This window comes from Astyanax mexicanus, chromosome 15, assembly GCF_023375975.1.
Source record: "Astyanax mexicanus isolate ESR-SI-001 chromosome 15, AstMex3_surface, whole genome shotgun sequence".
NCBI classification, from domain to species: domain Eukaryota; kingdom Metazoa; phylum Chordata; class Actinopteri; order Characiformes; family Acestrorhamphidae; genus Astyanax; species Astyanax mexicanus.
Window position 1 is genome coordinate 33,654,885 of NC_064422.1, and position 21,139 is coordinate 33,676,023.

The 21,139-nt window shown below is 36.4% G+C and overlaps 2 protein-coding genes across 3 annotated transcripts in view; one reads left to right on the forward strand and one right to left on the reverse strand.

Annotated features, from left to right (window-relative positions):
* acsf2 (acyl-CoA synthetase family member 2) overlaps positions 1–7,378 on the forward strand; it is a 31,345-nt gene extending 23,967 nt beyond the window's left edge. The window contains exons 11-16 of the mRNA XM_007259337.4: positions 3,504–3,611; positions 4,124–4,275; positions 4,842–4,983; positions 5,160–5,270; positions 5,775–5,843; positions 6,286–7,378. Of these exons, the coding sequence (XP_007259399.2) occupies positions 3,504–3,611; positions 4,124–4,275; positions 4,842–4,983; positions 5,160–5,270; positions 5,775–5,843; positions 6,286–6,336 (633 nt within the window). The 3' untranslated portion in view covers positions 6,337–7,378. The remainder of the gene's footprint in view (positions 1–3,503; positions 3,612–4,123; positions 4,276–4,841; positions 4,984–5,159; positions 5,271–5,774; positions 5,844–6,285) is intronic.
* Positions 7,379–8,327: 949 nt separating this feature from the next.
* On the reverse strand, positions 8,328–21,121 carry armc7 (armadillo repeat containing 7). 2 transcript variants are annotated; one of them, XM_007259339.3, is made up of 5 exons: positions 20,873–21,121; positions 10,429–10,486; positions 9,994–10,084; positions 9,500–9,643; positions 8,328–8,784 (listed from the first exon to the last, which is right to left on the reverse strand). In XM_007259339.3, the coding sequence occupies exons 3-5, from the start codon at positions 10,070–10,072 to the stop codon at positions 8,438–8,440; spliced, it is 570 nt and encodes a 189-aa protein (XP_007259401.1). In that variant the 5' UTR covers positions 10,073–10,084; positions 10,429–10,486; positions 20,873–21,121; the 3' UTR covers positions 8,328–8,437. The 2 variants fall into 2 exon arrangements, with proteins under 2 accessions (XP_007259401.1, XP_007259400.1); XM_007259338.3 differs by lacking the exon at positions 10,429–10,486.
* Positions 21,122–21,139: the final 18 nt, after the last annotated feature.

Here is a 21,139-nt window from a genome sequence, read left to right on the forward strand (position 1 = left end):
CAACCTTTGGCAGCTGTTCTGAAAGCTCACGGATAATAAAATTAATTAAAAAATAAATACTGGGTGGATTTTAAAGGCCTGTTATATTTTAATGTTGCTGCCACTAGGACCTCATGCTAGGCTACAATATATGCTTTGCCAGCTCTGGAGAGGATAAAATAAAACTACAGTGTCAGTCCTACCAGACCTTCCATTGTGTTCCAGTCAGTGGAAAGAGAAAAGGGAGCCGTTCCTGTGCGGCTAACTGTTTTATAACACATAATCGTTGCCAGATGTTTGGCTTGAATCGAGTCACAACAATGGAAATGAGCTTTTCTTTTCTTCTGTAAAAGAAAAATCTGCAGTGCATTCCTCTGCACAAGTGTCTCCTATTTCAATACGTACAGTATTTTAGGGTGAAATGCTGGATATTATCCGTACTCCTTATTGTTCATTGTTCCTCTTTAATTAATGTGATTGTATTATATTAAATCTGTTGTCATTAATATACAGTATTTCGGGTTTTACAATAAAATGTGCATTTAACCTTTTAACGTCCATACTAATAAAAAAATGCAATGAAAATACAATTGAATATATTTTATAATACTGAAAGCAATAAGAGTTTATGATATTTTTTTAAATCCCATCTTATAAAACAAAATACACTTCTATCAAATGTTGTAAAGTAGTGTGTAGTACAATCAGAACACATAGCACAAATACAAAATAATAACAGTAAAATTATGTAATAGAAATCTGCACAATTTTTTTCATCAAATCTTATGAAACTATAATATGCTAGATTAATAATATGCTTACCTTCAAAAATATGTGGAGGGATTTACAGATAAAAACAGAAAATTGCATAATAATCAAATAAAAATCAAATATGCTCTACTTCACACGATTGAGCAGAAGTTAAAGGCTTATGAAGTGCATTTGAAAAGCAACAGTGCTATAGATGATTTAAAAAAAAATTAGCTTTTCATTAGTAATAAAAAAGTGATTTTTTGCTATTGATAATTTCTCAGATACCTTTTGTTCATACAGGGAAAAAAAAAGAGTTCATGAGCTCAGATCTTTAGAGGACTTGGCCTCAGGTGTGTCTGTTTATGAATATGGTAGCTGCTTTCAGACAAGGTGGAATCTAGTATTTACTTAACAAATGTAACGTTTTATTGGGAAAGTGCATCTCCTGGCATTTCAGGTACGCGTTCACACCAGGTCCAATCTCAACCAGCCACTGCAGTTTCCAGCCTGCACTGGTCATTTCAGCATAGGAAGGACAAGCATGCTCAATCAGATATGTGTGGTTACGGTAATGATAATCAGGAATTTGTAACTGCTTGATCATTAGGAGGCCTCTGCTTTTAAGAGAGCTGAAATGCTATGCTTGTAATGTGCAACAGCATTAAAGAAATGTGGGCGGTAGGACTGCACGATATTGTAAAAATTTTACATTGCAAATGTTTTCTTTCCCATGATATATATCGCAATATTAAACAATGCAATCCAGCTCTGCCCCCACAAGCATGTTTTCTTGCGTCAGGACCGATCAAGAGCTGAGTCAGCGCTGAGCACTCAAAAACAAAAAAACAGGAAAACAGCAAAACAATGGTAATCGCCCCTTAAATCAGGCATTTTAATGGCTTTTTAAAGAGTCAATAAGTGTTTTTTTCTGGGAGTAAAAGTGTGAATTCTGCTGTAACTGGAAATATCTGCGCTAAACTGTGGTGGACTGAGGTGCACAGCTTTCGACACGTGCGTTTACAAGCACGTGCCCAACCACGTGGATGGAGGCCATGCTCTTCCACCCCCTCACGCAGCAGCAGCAGCCTGACACAGCCTGTCACAACAGACACAGAGACAAAACATTGCAACATATCATCTTTGATTTAATTGGCTTAAGTGACATTGCACATGCATAAAATATATATCGTGCAGCCCTTATGGGCGGTATGTTAAAGTATTGTATCAATATATAATGATATTTTCTTCATAAACAATACCTATTGCTATGTTTTTACCTACAGACAATAGACATTTTTGCAGCTTTTCTTAAAAAATGCTATTTAAATACTCTCCTATTCGCCTCCAATTGGTGCAGTTGGTCAGGTCTAAGTTTAACAACAGTACGTGCTGAAAGAATGAGGTCAGCTGACCAGGTTATTCCATCAATAGAGTTTTATCTTCCCTGATGGCTCTGCCATATTCCAAGATGACAATGGCAGGATTCATAGGACTCAGATTGCCACCAAAGAGATCAAACCTGAACCCTATTGAAAATCTTAGCATTTTTTTATGTTCTGTGAGCACTGATATTTGTTTTTCAGAAAAAAAGGATATTAAAATCTTATTTTATGCTGATGTGATAAAATATAGTCATATTGCCCATATAAAGCACTACCACGTGGGAGGGGTACAGTGCAGCAGACACACCAGTTCTCAGATTCACACCACATACCTCACCTGCCTTCTAGCCCTGCTTTCCTTTCCATACTGACACAGCAGGCCGCCTCCTTTTTGGCTGATTGGGAAAGATAGCTGACTATGGGGAGACATAACACCTTCATCAAGCTCTACTGTAAAAAAAAAAGTGTTATCTTTCAGATCTAGGTGTAGATTTTCCTGAATTTTAGAGAAGCTGATTTGGGAAGCTTAAACGTGACTCTGCTTAACCAGAATATGCAAGCTTTTGTGATCTAAAAGGAAATGTACAGATATTGTCAATGGTATGAGAGAAAAATGCATTAATATTATCTGTTTTGCTTTTAAAACGTTTTCTCCTACTGGAGATAGATAATGCAAAAGAAATATTGTAGATGCTGGTTTTGAATTGATCTTTCATTCAACTAAATATTAGGTGTGTAAGAAAATATCAATGTTATTCCATCGCAATATTTGCAGTACTGTATCAGTTTTTAAAATCACAGTATTGTATTTTTAATTACTAATTTTTGTATTGTTTTGTATTGTGTTTTTACTACAAGTAAAGATGGGTGGCACACAGTGGTTCATTTTGTGTTTTGATCATTAGTCATTAGATTTCACTGTTCTGATGGGATAAAAACTTAGATTTACTTAGATTTGTACATATTTAATAGTGTGTTTTTTATACTATGGCAGTTTTTTTATTCTAAAATTTTATTAAAACAATCGTAAAATATTACAATATATTGAATCGTAACCCATTTCATTATATGACTTATATCGCCAAGTTCTTGCCAATACACAGACCGACTTAATATATCATTCCTCCCCTGCATTCTTGTAGCTCCTTTTTATGTTTTTTTTTCTTCCCCTTTCAAATTATGTTTTCAAGTGATGTTAATAATGTTACATTTACATTACTTTTTCTTTAAAACTAACCTCAATCCTCACCCCTTAAACTAATCTTAATCCTAATCTTACCTCTAACCCTAAGGCTGTTCAGAATCAACATTGTATATCAGCTATAGGAGGAGGCTATCCAAATAAAGTGGGAGCTAAAAATGCAGCTTTCTGCTTTTTTTTTTTTACAGATTGGATACGGCACCACTGAGAACAGTCCTGTGACTTTCTGTGGCTTCCCTGTTGACAACTTGGAGAGAAAGACAGAGACTGTTGGATGCATCGTCCCTCACACTGAGGTACACACAACTCTTCTGTGTGTCCATATTTTAGTAACACACACAGTGATGGACTCCGGTTGTTTAAAGGATAAATTAAATTATAAATAAATTAAGAAAAAATGAGTTGAGAACCTAACCAGGCACATCATCTTGCTTTAAAACTGTCTGGCAAGTGTGTGGCATAGAAGACACTTCATTACAGCAACCTTTTCTATTGCAAAGGAGGAAGGACACCTATAGATGGGCATCCATTAAGACACATAATAAAATTATTCATGATCTAGAGGGTGTGGGGCATCATTATGATTTATTTTAAGATGGAACACACTAGTGGACACACAAGGTGTTCTTTTTTGCTCTTATAGAGGGCACTTTAGTGATGCTTTTTCAACCAGGGGGCAGTTGCCCTCCATGCCTTCTCCTTGAGTCCACCAGTTAACGTGCATGTACATTACTATACATATAAGTTTTTACAGAACGACTTCTAACCATTTGTTGCCTGACTGATGGGTAATTCCTGTATTAATTAGGCGAAGGTGGTCAACCCTACAACAGGATTTACTGTTCCTCTTGGAACTCAAGGAGAGCTGCTGATAAGAGGTTACTGCGTCATGCTGGAATACTGGCAAGATGAGGCTAAAACCAGAGAATGCTTCACTAAAGACCGCTGGTACAAAACTGGGTATGTGAGCTTGACATATTTTACTACATATTATTACAGTTCTAGATTAATATTAATTAGGATAAATACCTAACAATTTTGTTATGAGAATATTCATAATTGAATTTGACTAAATAAACTAGCATGCCAAAAGTAGACCTTGAAATGTTATCTCGGGGGATGGCTTGAGAACACCCACATTTGTACAAGTGAGATGTTATCTTGTGAGTAAGGTTAAACACTGGTCAACTTGCTCATGGCAAGGCTAAGTGAATTGTGGGATTTTAACGGAGGCCTGATAGTGGGTGTCAGATTGATGGGATGTTCTACAGTGTGACGTGTTTACCAGAATATCTCATAGAAGGCATTACCATCCACAGTGGACATGCCAGTGGATGGTAATGATTGTGATAGGCAAGGTTAGCCGAGAGTCTGGCTAGAATTGTCTGTTAGTATCAGAATTCACATTGACATTTAATGCAAGAGGCATCACAAGCATATCCCACAAGTCACACAGCATTCTTTAGCTTCTATGGAACAAGGCAAAAACTAAGGCATATGATACTTATGATATTTATGTTTTGCAGTGATATCGCCACATTGGACGAGTTTGGTTACTGTAAAATTGTGGGCCGAATTAAAGACATGGTGATCCGTGGAGGAGAAAATATCTACCCTGCTGAAATTGAACAGTTCCTGCACACACATCCCAAAATCCAGGAAGCACAGGTGACCAGAGCCAAGTGGAGTCTGGAGTTTACATCAGTTATATAAGATTTACTAATGAAAGTAGCAGAAATGATGTACTTGAAGCAGATTTTATCTTTTTTTTTTGCTCAGCAAGAAACAAAAATTGAATTGTCTGGTAAACATGGGTTCACTCACTCAGTTCTCTCTGTTTGCAGGTGATTGGAGTGAAGGATGAAAGAATGGGTGAAGAGGTTTGTGCCTGCATCAAACTGAAGGCTGGGCAAGAATGTACTGCAGAGGAGATCAAGAACTACTGCAAAGGCCAGGTTAGATCCATTTAAAAGGTTCTAGCTCTGAGTAAGATGTATCAAACATTTTAATTCTAATCTGCCAATCTATACCAAAGGATTTGCTGCAAAAAAAACGCATTAAAAACATTCACAAGTTTAAGTTTCACCAGACCTTACACACAAGACATTTCCTTGCTATATGTTATTTTGCTTTTATTAAAGAAAATAAATCATGTTTATTACATTTTGTGTGTATTAATCTATAGTAGGCCTGCCATGAATATTGTGATAAATTGCAATAAATTTATATTCATCATTTTTAAGATAATATTACGCCACTGATATAACCTTAATAGCATAATAATGCAAGTCCATCATTTTAAAGAGCAATTTATTGTACATAATGTACACCTTACCTACACGCAAGTGCTGAGGCCATATATGTTTACTGTGCTATAAGTTGAAGATGAACAGAATGATTGCAAATGGATGGATTACACCAATTTATTAACAAAAATCTTTATATTTATTTATTTGCAGATTTCCCATTACAAGATCCCTCGTTATATCACTTTTGTTGAGAGCTATCCTCTGACTGTCTCAGGAAAGGTAAGTAAAAAAAAATGTTGGGCACCATTTACACAGACACAAGGATAAAAGGCTGATGTTGCATTTTAGTACAACATCACTAAAGTTTCTATAAAAATTATGCAGCTATTTTGGTTTCTCCAGAAGGATTAGGTTTAGTTTATACATACCAATTGCCCAGACCTGCAGTCTGTTTAACTACCATTACAAATTCTTTGTGGTCACCACCTTTTATTATTTGTTTTTGTGGACATACTTTGGAAAAAATGTTAAAAATGTAAGAGTGAGGTTTATTTGAACCTAATCACATCAATCTCTAGACAGGAGAAATTTAAACAATTTCCCCGTCTGCACAAAATCCGCTGCAGTGGTTTCAGTAGTCAGCGGCAGCTTTGTGGTTTAAAGTTGAAGGATTGAATCGTCAAATAGCACTGAGGCTGTTTCTTTTCTTCACCTTCCTCAGATCCAGAAGCACAAACTGCGAGAGCAGACAGAGAAACAGCTGGGACTGTGAATGGAATACATGTCTGGTATTTCACCTGTATAAAAATACAGAAATAATTGTTGAATAAACTGTTGATGTTCTGCTTCATAATTCATGTATCTTAATTTCACTCTGTGTTATTCTTATTCTAAGTATAAAAGTACATTACATTATTAAATGATTTTAAAAAGTTTTTAATGTGACCTTTAAAGAGCATCAAAATAAGATTTTTTAATTACATTTTAGTTAATCTAAAAATGTTTGTATTTTTTGTTCATAAGACAATTCAAAAAGCTAAACTGCTATATATTATTTTCATTACACATAAGGTGATATATTTCAAGAGGGTGCCAGATGGATGGGACAAACAAGTTCTGCATGCATTTAACATTTCTTGATGCACAAGAACACACCTGGTACACACCTTGTCCTGTGTGTACCAGGAATACATCATAGAACACATTACCACCCACAGTGGACAGGCTAGAATTGAACATGCGGACAGATAAGCCACTTATTTGGCCTGTCAGTGAATAAAATATGACAGTTTAACTTTTTGAATTAAACTCTGAACACATTTTAAAGATGCTCTAATGTACTTTTTTATACCCTGTTGATGTCAACCTTGTGGATTTAATGCACATAATCAATGCAACATTTATCAGTGACAAGGAGTTTGCTTTCAACTGCTTGTGTTTTTATATGATAAATATATAAAAATGTATTGCCTTTTTTGCCATTTTTTAATCCATTACATGTATAATAAAATGTATACAAATATACACTCTTTTTATAGTAAGATCAAAAGACTACATTGTATTTATTGATGTGTGTAAGAAATGTCCGACAGTTCTGACTATCTGAAGGTAATGCTGTTTATCATCCATTCACACCTGTGTCACATCAGTTATGCTACATCTGATGTACATATGCTGGTGTGCTGCTGACATTTCTCTTATGTAATAAACCTCAAACCATGTGCCATGTTCCAACAATCAGTAGCCATGGACCTAAACAGCTGCCTAGACCTCTGAACATTAAAATAAAAGTGTATGTTTGTTAAAACGGCAAATGACTCATAGTGATGAAACAATTTTCCACTGGGCAGCAACATGCATGGATTCATAGAAGACCATTCTCTGGATGTTTAAAGTACAGACCATGCAGGGATCTCAAACCGTTGCATTTTCCCTTTTCCTCTTTTATATTTTGTAAGTGAACAAAAGAAATCATTGCACCTGACTCATGATGTTTGATTGGTCCCTATTATCATTATAAGGTATAGGCTTTAAGTTTGTCAGCAACACGACCTCTCACAGTGATTCCAGCCAAAAGGCTTACTTACAGATAAACAACCCTCTTATAATACCGATCATACTGCCCATTGTTTCCATTGCACTTAGCCTCTGGAATGTCAGTGATAGTCATTCACAACTGTTTTTTTCAAATTTAGTTCAGCAGAACAGCCTCATTCACCTTACCCCTTAAATATTACTTCCAAAACCCCTAAACAAACCATGTGGATGACTGGAAACCTTGATGACTGGCACTAGTTAGATTCACCCAAGTTCAAGCACCTTTTTTTCACTAGACCTGCACTTTCTTTTCTTATCACAACTGGAAACATATCAATATTATCAGGCCTAGAGTGTATTTGCTACAACAGGTCTTTCAACTTTGGTCCTAGATGGCCCAAGTCCAGCACAGATTGGCATCACCCCTGTTCAAACACACCTGACCCAAATCAACGATCACCTGGGACTGGTTTGGAAGGGACTGAACCTGATTAACTTTGCCCTAAAAAACTATTTGTTCTATTTTTGTTGTAACTGGAGGAGTTACTACTCTGCTCTTACAATCTGCATCACTGCATCACACTGTGATTTTTTTTTCCTTAAATTCAATTATGTTAAGTCATTTCAGATATAAAAAGGTGGTGTGTGTGATAAAAGGCAAAAGTAATGTGTGCCATGCTGTGATCAAGGAGAAAAGAAGTTAAGAAATGCTAATGTGGGACAAAATACACAGAAGACATTTATAAATATAAAAAAAGGAAACTCAAACATCACAGTCCCAGCACCAGAACCATTCATGACCATCTCCAAAGATCTAACAAGCACGGAATGGTTTGCTAGTTTTTTGGCAGTGGAATTCCGACTGCTGACTGGCTGTGTCCTTCCATCAGTTCTCTGGCTCTGTTCACCTGTTCCTGTGAGCAGTAGTCCTGCAGGAAGACCGTGGCCAGGTTGCTGAGGCGAGGGTTCTGTGTAAGTGAGAAGCGCAGCATGCACTGGACCACCGCACTGTCTGTGATTTTGGAGTGGGACGCTGCTGTGGAAAGGTTCATTAGTGTTGTGATGGCAGAGAGAACGGTCTCGTCTCTGAGGCTGGACAAGCATCCAACCACCAGCGGAATTCCTTCACTCTCCAAAATCTGGTCACGACATTCTTGGTCCATGCTGATGTTACACAGGCCACCTGAAGGGAAAAAATAATTTTAATGTCAGGCAGAGAATACACAGTACCAGTCAAGTTTGGACACAGCTTCTTATTCAGTGTTTCTTTTATTTCTTTATTGTTTTTCTACACTGTAGATTAATATTAAACACAAACAATTGAAGGTACATATATGAAATTATGTAGTAATCCACAATCCCCTGATCTAAACCTGATCAACTGAGATGGTGATTTGGGATAAGATGGAGCTTCACAGCTTAAGGGAAAAGCAGCACCTATTGTTCAGCACCTCCAGAAACTCCTTCAAGATGCTCTTAACACCTCTAACACACTAACTACTTCTAACCTCATTTTCCTCTTCCCATCCTTCACTCCTCTATCCCATTATTTCCCTTCGACCTCCTTTAAGCCCTGTCTAAAGATGTTTTTACCTTTAAACTTCTATTACTTTTGTACTTGAATATTGTAAGTCGCTTTGGACAAAAGCGTCTGCCAAATGTAATGTAATGTAAAAACTATTCCAGGTGACTTTACCTCATAAAGACAATGAGATTAAAATACCAAGAGTGTGCAGATCTGTCCTCAAAGCTAAATGTGGTACTTTGTTTAACACTTTTTTTTTTACTGTATTGTATTTAGTAATGTAATGTTTCTTATGTATCTCTGTCTATGATGATTTTACTATGCTAGCCATATTCTGATGAACATTTACAGTTGCATTTAGATACAAACTAACCAATTCCAAACTCCACAAAGTTCTCATTTTCTTCTGTCAGCATGTCCAAAAAGAGCTCAGTCACTTGCAGCATCCTCAAGGCTTCCATGTTACGAGGATCATAAGCAAAGTTGGCCAAATTGGCCAGAACTTGCTCTTTAGCTTCTAGAGAGATTAAAGAAAAGAAATTAAGTTGATTAATCAAAATAGTTACATGAACATCACTTAACCATAACTAAACCTATATATTTACAATAAATGTAATTATATGTAGGGGTGGGAGACATGGCCCTAAAATAACATATAATATTTTAGGGCATTTGTGTGATAACAATATTTTTGCCGATATAAAAAAAAATTCTGAAGTTGAAGAATATGCCACTGCAAAAAAAAAATGATTTAGTATAATTACAACTCTTTTAAACATTCAGCAAACACAAAGAAATCTATAAACCTTAGAAAGATGATGATTTTGCATAAAATAATAAAAGTGATATTATGTATACAGGAAATACCTTCACTATCCGTATCCTGAAACTCAGTCACCAGCCCCTGCAGATATTCAAACCTTTCTGATGCACAGAATCGATCCATGCCTGACAAAATCTGAAAAAAAAAAAACACGAGTGATTAAGTGTTGCAAAAAAAAAAAAATCCTAATTACATAATGATCAAAATATATGCACAGGATTAAAACTGCATGATGGATAATGCATACTATTCAAACTTGAATAGCAGGAAGCCGATTCGGATTTTAATGAAATTTAAAGAAATTATAAATAAATAAATAAGGTGTATTACAATGTTGCTTCACATTATATATTACATATGATTACAACATTAATTCCATGCAGATATTATTGTACGACCACAGAAGTACAACATTGTAAATTAATAAAATTGTAATTATTTTTAAATTTTGGAAAAATGACACCACATTTCACAAATACCTTGCTTTATCCAAGTTAACCAAACATTTAGGCCAATTGAGGAACCCTGTAAAGTACCCTGTAAAGTAAATATGTATACATATTGTGGGAAATCTTACGAAGAAACCCTGTTTTACCTTGAATGTATTGACACATATCTCACAATCATGATTACTTATCTTAGTATCTAAAATTACATAATCATCGTGTGAAACCTTGTATTTTATATGCATTAACCAATACTCACATTATATTTGATCATTTTTACTCACAGTGTATTTTACACGCATTTATATAAAAGATTATCCAATAATCACAGTATATTCTTTACATATATAGTAAAACATTGTTTGATCAGGCATGTGACTAACACAGACTCTATTATATGACAGATTAACCCACATTAACATATAACATATGAGATGTAGCTCAGGCTTGAAGTATTTTGTTTACTGCAGGACCCTAACTAACGGTCATTAATTCGGCTGGTACGGGGCTAAATTGCTACAAAAAAGGCTATTAGATCAAAGCAGCCTTTGGATGAGTGAGTGCCTCCCTAAAAAACCTCTACTTCAAAGCGGGGGGTGACGCACACACACAGATAGTGCCAGGATGGAAGAATACAGTCAAGGTCAAACATTAGTGGTCCGGTCAGACACGTGAAACTTGAGTACTAACACGTGAAATTATGCATATTAACATGAGCTAATCGTTAGTAACGCCTCATCAACAGGCTTACGTCATTTTGGGGTATAAACGTGGAGTCAGATCAGGAGGGGGGTCAGAACTTATGCTGGGTGGCTGTTAGACGGTCTTTCATGTGTTAGTTCTCCTGAATATTCAGTTTGTAATAAATACTTGGTTTGCTTTCAACTTCACTCCACTGTCTGACTCTCTCTATCAAACGAACACGCAGGGAGTTGTACCCTGGACGAGAGGTGGGGGTAGCCCACCTCACATTTTCTTTTCTACAACAATTTGGTGACCCGACGACGAGTCTGACGAAGGACAGCATCCGGCACTGATCCACTCACGGCCGAACTTAACAAACCAGGTAAGCAGAGCCTGTTTAATCAAATTCTGCATATTGGCTATTTCAAATTTGAGTGGAGCGGCGCTCTGGCTGCTGTCCGGAGGGAAGCAGACAGCATAACAAGCTATTTACATGAGAATAGAAGTTGTGCCTATTCCAGGGTATTAAAGAGTAGAGGCTGTTCCTACTCAAAGGTTTATAAAAAGATTAGATGTTGTTCCTAATCAAGGGTTAAGGATTGGATGCTGGCGTCTCCCCCCGGCTTCTGACGAGAAGTTCGGATAACGGCCAGGTGTAAGGCTCACCTCGATATTGATCCGCTCGCAAAAAGCCAGAGTAGACGCTGTTCCTACTCACCTCTATTTTAATTCGGTTAAAAAGAGCAGATGCTGTCCCTGCTCGGGTAGACGAAGTACACTACTTCTCTATTTTAATTCGGTTAAAAAGAGCAGATGCTGTCCCTGCTCGGGTAGACACTGTACACTACTTCTCTATTTTAATTCGGTTGAAAAGAGCAGATGCTGTGCCTGTTCGGGTAGACGCTGTACCTACTTCTCTATTTTAATTCGATTAAAAAGAGCAGATGCTGTCCCTGCTCGGGTAGACGCTGTACACTACTTCTCTATTTTAATTTGGTTAAAAAGAACAGATGTTGTCCCTGTTCGGGTAGACGTGTACCTACTTCTCTATTTTTATTCGGCTGGAAGAAATAACAAAAACAAATAAAAAACAAAATCATAAAAAGTAAATAAATGAATAAATAAAAATATATAATACTAATAATAATAATATAAGCAGATGTTGTTCCTGCTCAAGACATTTCGTAAATAATTAGTAGACGCTGTGCCTACTACGAACTTTTACAAGTTATTAAATTAATAGTTATTGCATGATACTGTGGAGGTGCACCTGTGAGCGTGAAAGTGTGCGTGTCCAGTTTTCCGGAGAGAAACACAGCCTTGTGTGGCGGAGAGATAAAATGTGTGTGCGGCAGCGAATCAAAGAGTGTGTGCGAGAGAGTGAGCGCTGCTGAAATGTGTGTGCGTATGTGTTAGACTTGTGTGTGGAACTGTGAGACTGAAAAAAGTGTGTGCGTATGCGTTACAGTGTGTGCGAGACAGACTGAATGCAACATAAGTGTGTGCGTATGCGTTAGAGTGTGTGTGAAACAGAGTGAGTGCTACTGAAATGTGTGTGCGCAGGGTTCCTGCGAGCGATGTGATTGGTTGAGTGTACGAACTCTTGTGTGTAAACGAAATAGGAATGGATGAGTCCCACTGCAGGGGAGGAGTCCACGGTGAAGTAGGTGGAGTTGGTCCAGCCTATTGGCTTTAGACTGAGAGGTTGGCTATTTGTGAATTAGCACTTGTGAGATGGGGGACAGAGGTGAACAGGGGGAAAAGGGTTTTGTATGGATAGAAATAGATATATATATATAAGAAAATATAAGGATATACAAAACCTAACTATACAAGGTAAAGATCTATCTGTAAACGGAGCAGTGCAGTAGATATTACTAATGGTCATAAATAATTAAATAATTAACAGAGTAAAGTGCAATGACATCTATTATGACAGTGACTAATGTGAAATAGAAATATAATATAATATAATATAATATAATATATGCATACGTTATAAGACAGTTCCAAAAATACATGTGAAAATGTGAATACCCAATCATGAGTACAGTGTACTTTAATGTAAGCAAGGTTGGGGAAGTGTTAATATAAATAATTAAGTTGTTGAATAATGTCAGAGAGGTGTGTGACTGGATAAATAATTAGAGAATTTAGAGAGTTTAATACAGGGATTATGGAGACAGAATTGAGGAAAATAATTAGCTTAATTTTGGGTATTGGACTATATCTTGGGGGCGCTAACCCAACAGGGACATATGTCTAACTCTATATTCTATAAGCAAAGCTAATAATGAAAAAATGACTGTGTGTGGCTGTTTCGGAATCGTTTCCTATTGCAGAAATACTAAGCAATTTGGATTGGAAATTTTTACAATGCTTTGTCGAAACTCAGCAGTATATTTTTCCCCATATAGTTCACTATTAATTACATTATATTATAATAATATTGTACAGAAGATGTATGCTAGAAATTCCAAAATATACTATGCCATGCAGTACTGCTGTGTAAGATGTCCTCAGAGCAGGACCAATAAATATGGTTTCTTGTTTGATTCTTAAATAACCAGTTCAATGAATAGAAAATGCTACATAGTTAATAGTGAATGAATTAATGAGCGAGCCATTCCAAACACAGCTTTTTCTATCAGGTGATTTAGTTAATTATCTTAATATTCGTTTCTTATTCAGACTGATCTCAGTTCAGTCCTAGCATCACCTATCAGACAGATGTAATATCTAATTTCTCTATGATCTCATGTATATCCGTCTATGCTAATATTTTGATTATCTTAAGAGCGATAGTAGATTTCAGAAACCAGTGAGGAAAGACCTTATTTTTATTATTATTATTATTATTTTTTAAGGAAACGCAGTGTTGCATCTATTTCAAGCTACAGGGAATTTGGTATTTTTCTGATAAGGAGACATAATCACATGTATTGAAAAAATGAGCTTTCTATTTTGCGTTCAATATGCTTTACTTTCTTTCTGTATAGTATTAAATTAGACTAAAACGAGATCTGGAAAACAGCATAAATTTAGTTTTCATGCTTATACAATGCCACCTATAAAACAAATGCATAATTTTCTGGCTGGAGCATGAACAATATCGGCTAAGCACTATAAAATTGTTTCATCTGCATAATGGTAAAGTTTGCAATCTGAGAAGCAGAGCCAGCACTATAATTTATGTATATATATATTAAATAAACCTGGACAAAAATTTAACCTTGTGGTACACCTTTAAGGTACAGATGCCAAATCTAAATAATTATTCATTGACATGCACTCTTTTGGGTCTATTTCAGAGCAGTGGCATAAAAGCAAATAATTTAAGCTAAATTAAGTGGGGGAGAAAAGGTGATAATGATGGTAATAAATAAAATATGTATACAATAATAACAAATGATAAACCATGGGTACTTGGGGCCTTGCACAGGCTTTTACGGTCGACATCAGAGTGTGAGTTTCTGACAATATGACATACCTGGGTTTGTGTTCCCTAGCTGTGCCCTGCAGGAACACTACGGCACTGAATGTTGATAAAACTGTGCTGCTACGCTGTGTGTGGTTCAGTGGGCTAGGCTGGTTAGCCAAAGACGGGTAAGATCCCAACGTAATACAACGGGACAACCTAAGGCAGGCACAGTCTCGATCTGACCACCACATGCATTTTAACAGAAAACGGAGAAAACATCGTGGAAGGGAAGCGCAGCCCAGGGGGAGAGTGAGTGGATGAATGGAGTGATGGGGTGTGTGTCAGTGGAGGCTTGTGCAGGGTAGACCAGCCCAGTGGACAGGGGAAAGACAACAGAGGGTGAAGCAATTTTGCGTTAAATTCTCTGAAACATAAATTCTGTTTCAGAAAAAAGGGGGAGAGGTAAATAGATGATCATTATTACCACCATTATTTGCCCAATAATTATTTTATACTTTTTATCTTTTTTAAACCTATTAACCTTTTTCATCCCTCACCACTATTACTAAAAATTTTTGACCAATCATTATTTTATAGACGTAGAGCATTTTTTTTTTTTTTTAAACTTTTAGCTTGTTTATCTTTTTAAAGTATGGTTTTAAAACAACCACTATGCGGATGAGCAATTACTTTCAGCAATATTGTAAAAGTTTTAGCTTTTAAGACAAACTCAATCCTAACTTTAAAATATGAAATGTAGACACAAAATTAACTTTCACTATTCAACATGTAAAGCCATTTTTTGAACAAGAAAAACAATGTGTGAGGTTTGATAAATTGTTTAAGGAAATAGATGTATTGTTGATAATTGTGAAAAGCAATCTGCTTGGCATTGTATATGCATAAATACATATTGAACATATTGATCAGTAAATGAAAAGCATTGTTTGGATTTTATTTGCTAAAATAACGTGGACAAAGCAAAGCATAACATCTGTGTTTATTAATATTGATAATATTATTGTTTGTAATGGAACGATTGATACAGAGAAAAATAATCATGTTCCACTTATCCCAATTCTTAAAGCACTAAATAAAATCAACTAAATATAGAAATCAAGTCTTTATAAAATCTTGGGAATTGAAAAAGTCAGAAACATAATTTCTTAGTAAAATAGCACACCGCAGAAAATTAAAGTGGCAGGTAAAATAATATAGCCACAAGCGGTGATTCTAAAGTCCAAGCAAAAGTAACCCAAGAAAGCCCAGTACATCAATATGGAACCATTCCTGAGACAGAAGCCACATTATGTGTAGTTTGTGCAGAATTTAAAACTTTGGGCCCTGATATTCTATCAGTCAGTGTGGATATGGAGGGGAAAATAGAGCAGCTGATCATTACGATCTATATAAAAAACATGATTTAGATGTATTTCCAAGTGTTTGTTCCTTATTTATTATCTATAAAGTATTACCAATACAATATGAGAAGATCTACAGGAAGCTTTCAGTGGGAGGTTTAACAGCAGGTGCGTTTAAAGCAGCAGCTTTGGGCTGTGAAGCAGTAAAATATGGTCTGTACGATGATACTGCAGAGTTGAGGTGTGTTTGTGAGAGTGGAAGTGTTTGAGTTTGTGTGTGTGCGCATGAGCATGTGTGCATGCACGAGAAATAGTGTGTGTCTAGTGGTAAACTGGGTGGTGAACATTAGTAGTGTTTGTAAGATCTAATTTGGATATAACAGAGCCACAGGGAAGCAGTTACACTAAAAGGGAAAGGGATGTGAACAAAATGAAGGTAAAAGCAAGTAATTAATGGTGATGATAATTAAATGTTGCAATTTACAATTGAAAATGACTAAATATTAGGGATTGAACGCACATTTGACAGTAAAGATCATGATTGAATATAACTGAAAGACAACTGAAGAAGGTAAGAAAACAAAATTGGGCTTAAATCTGTGCACAGACAAAATTTAAATATGAAATAATTAACTTCCAAGGGGAAATTAGAGCTCAAGTCAAGTCTGATAAATGTATTTTAACCATGTATTTTAACTTGCAGGAAGGAGACACGGAGGACCCCTTAAAAGACTTCCAAAATGAATAGAGAACCTTAAACATGATTATAACGAATACAAAAGTCTCGTTTCAGATCTGTTTACACAGGGGGAGAAGGAGAACATGGTGCAAAGGTGGACCAGTCCAGACACAGAGTGAGGGTTCCTCCGCCATTACGCACGAAAGGGGAATGAGCATGGCTGGATTGGGCCTTTCCAGGTGACTGAGAGAACAACGTACGCAGATCAACTGATCTGGCGAGGGTTCTACAGCTGTGCAGCAACAGAGATCGCTCACAGAGCCAGAAGGAGAGGTGAAAACAACAGCTGAATCGTCTGACTCAGATGGAGGCCCGCAGCAGGAAGGAGGGGTAGCAGAGCCCCCGCAGCACGGGCCTGGCCTGGCCACAGCAGAGAAAAGATTTCTCAAGAGCACAGCAGCAGCAGCAGAAAGCCTGGCTGTGACCGAGGAGAGGAATTGAGGGAGTGACTCATTCAACAACGTTTCGATTGCGTCAAAGTACACTACATACAGAGACTCTTAACACATCTCATTAAAAACACACATAGTCTTATCACACACCAGCTCATACTTTTCATTCACTGATATTGCAGACATCAAGAGCAAGAATAAAGCTCTTCGTACGTGGGGCTGAGGTAGTCTACCTTCAGAACCGTGAAACAAGAAGAAAGAAGAAACGAACAACACGCATTGCAACTTTAACATTTACACATATAGGGTTATAAACTGTGATTTGCTAAAGTAGGGGGGGAACACATTATTTTTTCTTTACAGGTTGTACTGAACATTGCTTTCCTTTACAGGTGGCCGAAAGACTCTTGAAAAAACGAAATTGTAAAAAAAAATATATACACTCTGTAACCTTAACACTTACACATATAGAGCTATAGATAATAAGTTTACTAAATACTGGGAAACTTAGAGGGAAAACACATTTATGGTTTAATAATGGCTTGCTTGGTACGGAAAAAGGGGGTGGGCCAGGTCAAAGTACGGACACTATAACGAACCAGCATTTCCTCTGGTTATTCCAATATGGCTCCAGATAATAATAACAGTTGCCCTCATGGGTATAATGATAATAACACTGACCATTGTCTCAAAACAAGAACAACTAACAACGGTAGAGGGAACAATTGTAAACACATCAGCAACCGTACACCCGACAAACGCAACGACTACAGACCAGCCCACACGGCTTAATAGAACCAAACGATCAACCATCAAACAGCCTAACTCAAAATGCATCAGGCGCTGGGGAGGTATAGAATTAGACTATTATTGGGGTGAGATGACCATATGGACAGTGAACTTATGCGACGTGGTTACTTGTGGTAAGCAGGGGTCCAAGGGGGAAGCGGTGTACTTGTGTTGGTCCCGTGATGATAATCTTAAGTGTAACCATAAGGGTGATTCTCACGAAGACCTTCACATTAACATAAGAAAGTTTTTCACCTCATTGCAACATTATTTTTTTTTCAAGTTGAGAAGCTAAAATAGAATTTTATTATCATTTGAATCTTATATGATCCAGAATAATTCTCATTACCGTTACAGTAAATGACGAAGCTAGATCAACCGGTTCAAAACATTTTTTGATGATTAATTTTTGATTAATAGTTCCACAACAAAATCCCATCAACTTAACAGCACAGTCCTTGACACTTACTTTGATCTTTTTATTTATTTATTTATAGTTAAGCAACTCTCATTACCGATACAACATTTGTAAAATATCTTTTAATTTTTTAATTAATGAAAATTATTTTAGAATATGTTTGATCAAAAACTCATGGGGACAACAGGTGAGGGGTATACTATAGTAAAATGAAGAAAAGTTATGATAAGATGTGAAACTTTTGAGAAATTAACATTTTAGATCCATAACGGTAATGAGAACACAATTAAATGGTAATGAGATGCTCTTGGCTAATTTCACACATAACTTAAAATGCTAATATGCTAACAACCTATAACTTTGCCAGCTGTAAAAGCCTTATATTGTGATAATATTCATGAAATAATTTATTTTTATATTTTTAAAAGTAATGAGTATTAAACCATAACGGTAATGATAATACACAGTGTAATTGAGGACAGTTTTAGTAATATTAACACAGATTTCTCAAAGGGAGAGAATAGTGACCAACTGATCTTATCTCCATTTTGAAGCTTGTCTCTGACGTGATGCATCATGGGATAGCTGATCAATTTCAAGGCACAGTGTAATTTTTTTAAGGGGGTAAAATCATGAAACGGTAATGAGAAAAATTGTTCGGACACCGTTATTTTGTTTAAAATCAAGTACATTTTTTGTTCAACACCAAAAATATTTATATTATGTATAAATGGTGATATTTTAAATGACTTTAATCTATTTTATTGATTCGATATGCTTAGTACTTTTAATATGGTTTAACTTAAAATTAGAAAGAAGGGGTACGGACACATAACGGTAATGTGAATTTCCATATATTTTTTATTTAATTTATATAAAAATAATTTTATATGAACAATTGATCCATACAGTACTACCTATTTGCTTTACACACAATATCGGAGTTTTTGTGAATTAAGTACTGATTTAAAAAAAAATTGTCATGGACATGTTCCCTGCAGCTTCATGAGAATCACTCATAACACCGACCAAACAGCTTACAAGGCCAGACCTTGTAACAAGTGGGAAACCGTAATTAGGTCAATGCATGTTAATTGGGATCCAAGCGAACGCTGGGCGACTCGTGAGCGGGAGAACTGGAATAGTATTAACATACAAAGGGATAATGGTCCGATAAATAATCTGATAACCATTGCATTAGAGTGGCAATCTGATCCTAATGGGGAAAAATCATTTTTCATAGGGGTCCGGGTGGATGTAAGTGGTAATGACCCTGTGGGATGGATCAAAGTTAGAGCTACAGATAAACCGACCTATACTGGAGTGTGAGGAAGAGCTGGAGGAAATGCTGGAAACCAACCAGTCTTGGGGATGACTTTATTGCAATGATGTCACTTCCTCCTTTGATAGAGTTCGAATTGTTGGTCGCCTGGTGGCAGAGGGACCGTGGGAGAATTTTTCCTGTCAAAAATTGGTTGGAAGGCTGCCAGAACAGGTTTTCGCTCCCACCGTTAGTAAAATGTTCACTCACATGTTGATCAAGGGTTGAACATATGTAAATACATGATTGGAGGAATTACGGTTTGTCGACGTATCTGTTTGATACGTCGAAAGGGGGAATTGTGGGAAATCTTACGAAGAAACCCTGTTTTACCTTGAATGTATTGACACATATCTCACAATCATGATTACTTATCTTAGTATCTAAAATTACATAATCATCGTGTGAAACCTTGTATTTTATATGCATTAACCAATACTCACATTATATTTGATCATTTTTACTCACAGTGTATTTTACACGCATTTATATAAAAGATTATCCAATAATCACAGTATATTCTTTACATATATAGTAAAACATTGTTTGATCAGGCATGTGACTAACACAGACTCTATTATATGACAGATTAACCCACATTAACATATAACATATGAGATGTAGCTCAGGCTTGAAGTATTTTGTTTACTGCAGGACCCTAACTAACGGTCATTAATTCGGCTGGTACGGGGCTAAATTGCTACAAAAAAGGCTATTAGATCAAAGCAGCCTTTGGATGAGTGAGTGCCTCCCTAAAAAACCTCTACTTCAAAGCGGGGGGTGACGCACACACACAGATAGTGCCAGGATGGAAGAATACAGTCAAGGTCAAACATTAGTGGTCCGGTCAGACACGTGAAACTTGAGTACTAACACGTGAAATTATGCATATTAACATGAGCTAATCGTTAGTAACGCCTCATCAACAGGCTTACGTCATTTTGGGGTATAAACGTGGAGTCAGATCAGGAGGGGGGTCAGAACTTATGCTGGGTGGCTGTTAGACGGTCTTTCATGTGTTAGTTCTCCTGAATATTCAGTTTGTAATAAATACTTGGTTTGCTTTCAACTTCACTCCACTGTCTGACTCTCTCTATCAAACGAACACGCAGGGAGTTGTACCCTGGACGAGAGGTGGGGGTAGCCCACCTCACATTTTCTTTTCTACAACAATATATAATATAAATATGTACATAAATAATAATAATAATAATTATTATTATTATTATATAACCCCATTTAACAAAACATTGCTTCATTTAATTACTTTGAAATGAAGATATTGCTAATTATTTAACATTAAGGGACCTTAGTAGGGTAAAAGGCAAAAAAAAAAAAAACATGACACTTACCTAATAAACATTAGATTGCAAGCAAATTCACTACTACTAGGCTACTTTAGAAAAAGAAAACACGCTTAAAAACTCTAGTTAACTAGCTTAGCTACTTAGCGGAGGACTTGCTGGGTGGATGTAGTTAAATATGATGTCTCTAGATAACTATATCATTGTGATTTAATACAGATTGCTAAATATTAGCTGGCTAGTCAACCAAGCTAGCAGTCACAAGTAACACGCCATGTTTCTTTGCTTCAGTCCCAAATAGGACGCGACTGGTTC